At 40.5% G+C, this 8096-nt stretch overlaps 1 protein-coding gene across 7 annotated transcripts in view; it reads left to right on the plus strand.

Annotated features, from left to right (window-relative positions):
* The window catches only part of SLC20A2 (solute carrier family 20 member 2), a 111264-nt gene extending 108903 nt beyond the window's left edge, over nt 1-2361 (plus strand). For all 7 annotated transcript variants that reach the window (XM_069978109.1, XM_069978111.1, XM_069978107.1 and 4 more), the window contains one exon: nt 872-2361. In XM_069978109.1, the coding sequence (XP_069834210.1) occupies nt 872-1036 (165 nt within the window). In that variant the 3' untranslated portion in view covers nt 1037-2361. The remainder of the gene's footprint in view (nt 1-871) is intronic.
* Nucleotides 2362-8096: the final 5735 nt, after the last annotated feature.

The raw sequence follows: 8096 nt of genomic DNA on the forward strand, positions 1-8096 counted from the left end.
TTTCATTCCTGAGCACACTTGCATGGCGGACTACATAAGACAATGTAAATTACTGAAGTCAAAATGATCAAATGATTAGTTGTCAGATCTCTTGATCACTGCTTCACACCAGTTATTAATCTACTCCATAATCGCCTCTTTTCCTTTCCATCACTAACATCTAACAAACGCTTAGTAGGCCTCTTAAATGTTTCTTTAGTTGGTACCACTGCTCTCAACCTCCCATGAAATCATTAGCTCGGTAGAGACTGAACATCACTTTATTTCAGAATTTGATTTTATTTTGCATACCCATTGGTATTACAGCTGTAGTGCAAAACGTAGTAATATAACAATTCATTTAAAGAAAATATTGTAATTGATTTACTACCATCATTTAACCGGTAACTCCAGTGAATAAATAATTTCAAATCAACTGATGTGAGAAAGTCTCCACTACGTATGTGCTGCTGTATGTCCTGCAGGAAGTAGTGGATTATTTCTAGTCTGACACAGTGCTCTCTGCTGCCACCTCTGTCCATGTCTTGTACTGTCCAGAGCTGTGACAAATTGCCATAGAAAACCTCTCCTGCTTTGGACAGTTCTGACATAGACAGAGGTGGCAACAGAGAGCACTCTTATCAGGCTGGAAAGAATACATCACTTCCTGCAGGACATACAGCAGCTGATAAGTACTGGAAGACTTGAGATTTTTAAATAGAAGTAAATTATAAATCTATATAACTTCCGAACACCAGTTGATTTTAAAGAAAAAAAATTCACGAGAGTTCCCCTTTAACCTACCAGATAAACTGTTTTGTTTTTTATTTATGTGATTATCTTAAGTCTTTTTTCCCCCCTTCTCTCTCCACTATGTCGTTAAAACCGTAAGGTTGGATCGGTGGTGTCAGTGGGCTGGATCCGCTCACGGAAAGCTGTGGACTGGCGCTTGTTTAGGAACATCTTTCTGGCCTGGTTCGTGACTGTGCCTGTGGCTGGTCTGTTTAGCGCAGGAGTAATGGCCATCCTCCAGTATGGCATCCTGCCCTATGTCTGATCACATAACCCCTGACTGCATATAAATATCCTCTACTGGAAACCCACACAAAGCTACAGCAATATGACAAGCCGCTCGCTTCACCAACAACGTGGAAAATAACAAGCCCTTCTACTTATCAATGCATCATCATCTTGATGTAATAATTTTGCTGTATATAATGTATGTCAGATTGGTGATATGGTGAGATGTGGCTCATGACATATTTAAATAAATATATATAAATATATATATATATAATATGCGTATAGTAGGTTACACTACCAGAGCATTATAATTTGGGATGGGAATAATTGCATAGCCTTTTATATCTAGATAAAAGCTGTACATAATGTATTATTTTTGTGAGGTTGCTTTTTTTTAATATTAAAAAAAAAAAATAGTATGGATTATCAAAGATTCCCACATGTACTTGATATATATACTGTAAGTGATAAGCGAGGTACGGGATGAGTACATATATACATTTTGTAAAGAGTAAGTAGGATTATGATGAAATATAAAGACTGGAATCATTTAAACAAAAGATGTGCATAATTGTTTATAGATAAAGGTTCACATTAGAGAGAAGTGCAACTCGAGTCCAGTGGATGAAGAAGTTGGATGCAGCTCTAGGGAACATGGCTGAATCCATGTTTTCCTAGACCCCCTAGGGCTGCATCCAACTTCAGCCACCGGTAATCAAATGCCAAATGATCGGACTCGAGCATTGGGCTCCAGTTGCACTCATCTCTAGTTCACACCCGAGAAATAGATTTGTACGTATTATAACGTCTATTTGTAAATACATTAGCATTATTCACATTGGCGCACTTCCCTTTCCACATGTTTAACAAGAACGTGTAGTAGCATACCAAAGAAGGTAGGATGTTCCTGGCAAGTGTACGAGTCGAGTGACATTTTTGTGTGTCAGTGCTTCAACAATCCGCTACTTGTCCAAGCCTTCAGAATCAATCCCTTATTGTGCTGTAATGAAGCCGGATACATATTTGTGGAACAGCACTGATAGATATACAGTAACTGCTAGTTAGGGATATATGCTTTTTCAGAATTTAGGAATTTGTTTTTCTCAACTCCAGTCCTCAAAGGCCCCCAATAGATCATGTTTTAAAGGGTTAGTCCACTCAGGTAAAATACATGTTAAATCATCCCCCCTCCTGGTGACTAACAAATATTTAGTCCACTTCCCACAGTTCTGAGTTGCTGCTTTCTGCTGAAGACACAGAAAACTGTGTGTGAGTTGTTCACTTTGTCTCCGCTCTGATCCCCTTCCTCCCCCCTCCCCTCCGTGCCGGGGTTACAGGCTCCCGACCCCCCACTGGAGCACCCCATTCTCACCTGATCCCGCCAGGTCCCGCTTCTGGAGGTGGTCGGGTGACTGAGATATGAGCGCCCGAAGCCCGGTGCGAGCGCTCCTCAGATGAGTTCAACGCTCATAGAGAATGACAGGCGAGTCCGACGCTCCGTCATTCTCTATGAGCGTTGGACTCATCTGAGGAGCGCGCTTCGGGCGCTCATATCTCAGTCACCCGACCACCTCCAGAAGCGGGATCAGGTGAGTATAGGGTGCTCCAGCGGGGGGCCGGGAGCCTGTCACCCCGGCACGGGGGGTGACAGGTTCCCTTTAAACACTGTCCCTGGACGGCTGTTTGTGCAATTTGTAAACGGGGGGGGGGGGGGGGGGGGGGGGGTTTGAGGTCAAGTTGCTAGCGGCACCACAAAGTGAAGATACAGCCAGTCAGCGGCATGGTTAACAGCTGTCTCAGAAGGGAGGACTTAAAGGCAGAGAGAACAACAGTAATATTTTTACACCTTGCTTCTGATCTTTCTTCCAACTAACCTATGGAATGAATTGTTAGTCTCCAGGAGGGGCGTTGATTCAACATGTATTTTACTTCAGGAGAATACCCCTTTAAGGTTTTTCTATTAAGGAACACATGTGGCAACTGGTGTTATAAAAAGGAATATTTTTAGTCAAAAACAAAGAGATTGCCATCACGTACTGTTACTTTTGTTTACATTGTAAAGGCATTGTTCTCTGTTTCCTGACAAGAATTTTCCAGACAGGGAATTGTCATCGATTTTACCTTTCTATACACACCAGTACACAGCTAAGCCGCTCCTATGGCGGTAACAATTGCAATTAAAGCAAACAGTTCATTAGTAGTCTAAAATATTCAAACAATAGCTGAATAACTAAAGTATTTAAAGATCCTAAAGAGGTTTAACATAACTAATGACTTATGACTGCATTAACCATAGCAGACAGCCGCTGAAAAAATTGGTCCCCTGTCTTCGAGGTACCATTGTGTCTCTATATTACATGTATGGGCAGCCCCCTTAAAGGGGTTATCCAGGATTAGAAGAAAAAAAACAAACACTTTCTTGCAAAAAAATAAATCCATCAATAATAAACCATGTAAAGTGATGGAATGAAAAGTGATATTCATTCTTTTAGAATTGATGATATATCATCAGGTAATGCAGGATGTTGCAGCATTGTTCGGTTCAGTTGAATTGGACAGTGCTGCCCCTATGAAAATTACAATGTTTGCAAATTCAAACTGACTTGCTCTTATTTTTAATTAGTAAGGATAGTTCCTTTATGAAAATTCTCAGTACGTGACCTGTTAGTTGTCATTGAGGACTTGAGTTGAGAAACACTGCCCTGTAGTAGGTCACTAAATTATTGCATTGTGTAATTTTAAGGCTGGGTCTATTGTGCAGCTATTTGTAGCCCTTCAAGTGCAGCTGCAGCTTGATGAGTTGCCCTCAATCTTGTAGGGCTACAAAAAGTCAAAATGTAGCCCCGGCCTACATCAATACATTCTGGTTAATGTAACAATGCCAAACTTAAGCATTGTTTTCCTCCTAATATACTGAAGGTCATTATATTTTTAAGGTCAAAATAAATATTTTCTAATGGATATTAAACCATGTAACATTATGGAATGCTTTGCAAGTGATATCCTGATGTACCCTCTGGTATTGCAGGGTTCTTCAGCTTTGTTCAGTCTAATTGGACAGTAGTGCGTTACCTAGCACTGCCACTATGAAATTTACAATGTTTGCAAATACTAACTGACTTACAGCTGAGGAGGCTGTGGTACTCATACATATGCAATTACCTTTTAAACAGCTGGTCGATGGCAGTGCAGGAAGTCAAACCCCCCACTGATCTTGTATTGATAGCTAGAGATGAGCGAACTTCAAGCATGTTCGGGTTTATCCGACTCAGACTATAGGAATTTGATTATCAATGGCTGAAAAAGTTAGATTCTGTTGTAGGAAGTCCTGGAAAACATGGATACAGCCTATTGCTGTATCCATGTTTTCCTTACAATCTTATTGCTGCACCCAACTACTTAAGCCACTGGCTTAATTGCTGACTGTTCGGGTTCAGACAGACCCAAACATGCGTTACGTTTGCTCATCTCTATTGATGGCCCATTCCGAAGATAAACCATTAAAGTGCACCTGTCATGACGGGCCATTGCCAGATCAGCGCTGTGTTCCTCTATTCATCCGGAAGTTCTGGTCTCCATGCATACCAACACACGAGACCGAAAAGGGTGTGACCCCCATAAGTCAGCAATTCAAAGAATATGTAGGTAGAGCAAAAAGTTTAGTCTGAGTGTGTTCAAATCTTTGATGATAAAATTCTTGCCACTAGTTTTTTATATTTTGAAATAGATTTTGATTTCCCTCCCATAGACTGCAAGCCAACCATTCACATAACAATTTAACGTTCCATGTTCTGCTTTTTCTCCTCTTGAGCAACCCACAGTGTTGAAAGAGGAAATCTGCCCTGTAGTAGGGTCAGTGCTTGGTAGTATTTTAGTTGCTGTCCAGAAAGAGACAAAATAATACAAGCTTGTAAGTGCTTTGTATCGTAATGTGTTACATATCAGAGGTTACAGATCACCAGAAGTTGCATCCCTGACAATTTTACACTATGTTTTATACACTGCATTCTTTGTGGGCAAAAAAATATTTCTTCTCCAATATAACTTTAGAAAAATTATACATTGCTAAAACATTTCAAAGGGAGGGTGGTTGGGATAATAGTGTTGAGCGGACACGAGGAAACAGTCTGAGTTTGGCAACTTCTCCGAGCCCCAACGTTTTGCATTTGATTCCTGGCAACTGGAGAAGTTGGAGTCGGCCCTAGGGAGTCCTGAAAAACATGAGTACAGTCTATGGCCTATGTCTTTTCCAGGCAGCCGTAGGGTGGCATCTAACTTTTCTGGATGCCGGGAATCAAATGCTGAACGTTGGGGCTCTGAGAAGTTGCCAAACCTAGACTGTTTCCACAACTCTGCTCAACATTAATAATAGATCATTTTCAGTATAAGGCTTCGTTCCCACTGAGCAAAACTGGCGGAATTGTCCGCCGCAGAATGCCGTTAGCCTCCCTCTCATAATGGGAGTCTAAGGGAGGCACGCGCTCCTGCTCTGTCCGTGCTGAAGAATGAACATGTTCATTCTTCAGCACGGACAGAGCAGGAGCGCGCGCCTCCAATAGACTCCCTTTATGAGAGGGAGGCTAACGGCATTCCGCGGCGGACAATTCTGCCGCAGAATTCTGCTAGTTTTGCTCAGTGGGAACGAAGCCGAATACTATGTAGCACTTAACACACAATTCTTTAAGTGATCGCTTATCATCCATGCTGCCATTTTTGTCATGTTGGGGCCGTCTTCCATTTTACAGTTTTATATCTAAAAGTTTATCATAATTTTGAAATGCTGCTATCTTTTTTTTTTTCTCTCCCTGTTTCCTTGGTACATTTTGTGTTGCTGTTTTTGCTTTGCTTTTTTCTTAAGTTTCTGCATACTTTTTGATGCCTACATAAAAGCTCTCCACCCAGAGTACCCCTTTTACTGAAAAGTTTAGGGTTGTTGCTTAAGATTATGTGTAACCAAATAGGTCCGTTTCAAACCACATTTGTCTGTCCATTTCAGTTTCTAAAAAAAAAAAAAAAAAAATTTTAATTGCCGTGGGTATGCACAGTGCATTTTATACTTAGATTTTCTTTTTGATATGTTAAAGAGTTTATTCACAGCCGCATGGTACAGCATACACAATCCCAAAGTCCAATTTTGTTTTTAGTGTTGTCACTGGATGCTAGCTGTCTGATATTGAGCATACTCTCTTAGTTTGCCTATAATATCTTTTGTCCTGTGTGCATTTTTTTATTAATTGTCGAGTAACAGTCAATCTGTAGATAATTTTTATGTCAAATTGTGCCATAAAGCAGCTTGCACTGATCATGAACCAGCACAAATTCAGTATAGTGTTTCAGGGTAAATCCTGGTCACCATTAAATGTTAAGATTTGTATATGTGTACGTGTGTATGCACATATGGGGCTGCTGAGTGGATATTGAGAGATACTGAAAATAATATGAACGTTGTTGTAAAGTATAGCAGAATATCTAACAGACAGCAATTCTGAAATTGTGTGAAACATATGTATTAAAAAAGCATATTTTATTTTATACCATGAAAAAAAAGGAAACTGAAAAATAAAACCTAAAAGTTCATGTGTGGTTGTTTTCTTTAGTTGTGTGTTTTGTTTTGTTTTTTGTTTTTTTGTTTTTTGCTTGTTTTTGGCAGGTTGTTTAGAGTGGTTATTTTGTAATGTTTCCAGAAATGCCTGTTTATCAAAGAACGATAAATATTTTCTGCTGGAGTTACCCTTTTAGGCTGGGTTCACACTACGTATATTTCAGTCAGTATTGTGGTCCTCATATTGCAACCAAAACCAGGAGTGGATTGAAAACACAGAAAGGATCTGTCCACACAATGTTGAAATTGAGTGGATGGCCGCCATTTAATGGCAAATATCTGCTGTTATTTTAAAACAACGGCTGTTATATTGAAATAATGGCCGTTATTTACTGTTATATGGCGGCCATCCACTCAATTTCAACATTGTGTGAACAGAGCCTTTCTGTGGTTTTAATCCACTCCTGGTTTTGGTTGCAATATGAGGACCACAATACTGACTGAAATATACGTAGTGTGAACCCAGCCTTAAAATGGAAAATTCATTGTTTTTAAATCAACTGGTGTCAGAAAGTTATATAGATTTGTAAATTAATTCGATTGAAAAAAATCTTCAGTCTTCCAGTACTTATCAGCTTCTGTATATCCTGCAGGAAGTGGTGGTTTCTTTCCAGTCTGACACTGTCCAGAGTAGTAGCAAATCCCCATAGAAAACATTTACTGCTGTGGACAGTTCCTGTCAGGAGCAGAGGTGATAGTAGAGAGCACTGTGTCAGACTGGAAATTAAACCCCACTTCCTGTAGGACATACAGCAGCTGATAAGTACTGGAAGACTTAAGATTGAAATGCAGACATATGGTTCCACGCCCTTACAATATTTTTTTTTAATTCTGAATAACATATAAAACTAATAGGAAACAAAAATTGGATAGCTGAATATGCCATATTATAAGTTACTGTACAGTATAGCAAGCAGCATGTGGAGTATAATGTATAGTAAGTGCATAAACCTGAAAAACAGCAGCAGTTTGTAGATACAGGATGGAGCTGCAGATCCCCATAATGCAGTAGTCTAGTACAACAGACTAGAATAAAGAAGCAGGGCTGCTGTCAGAGGTCTGTGTGGTTACATGACGGCAATGGGGAAGGTGTGTGTGCTCAGCATGGACCAATCAGGAAGTGAGAATCACAGAGCTGTGCAGGAGGGCAGTGACAGAAACTTTTCTATATAACAGTGTGAATGGCTGAGTGTAAGTGCAGGCACATTATAGCAGCAGTGTGTATAGCTGAGTGTGAGTGCAGGAATAGAGAGGATGGGAAACACAAGGAATGACAGAGACTGCGGGAAGCAATAAGCAGGGTATAGGGTAAGCACAGTATAGCAGCAATCTCTGTCCGGGGAGAGAGGGGGTTATGGTTATGGAGAGATTGCCTCCACAGTCCTGTCCCCGATGCAAGCCCCAGCTTGAAGTGAATCTTCCATGATTTGGAAGGTGAGGGTCAGAGTTCAGTGCTGCAGACCATGCCCCTCCCACCCAGTAAAGGGAGCTC

The sequence above is a fragment of the Dendropsophus ebraccatus genome, chromosome 7, assembly GCF_027789765.1.
Source record: "Dendropsophus ebraccatus isolate aDenEbr1 chromosome 7, aDenEbr1.pat, whole genome shotgun sequence".
Taxonomy (NCBI): Eukaryota; Metazoa; Chordata; class Amphibia; order Anura; family Hylidae; genus Dendropsophus; species Dendropsophus ebraccatus.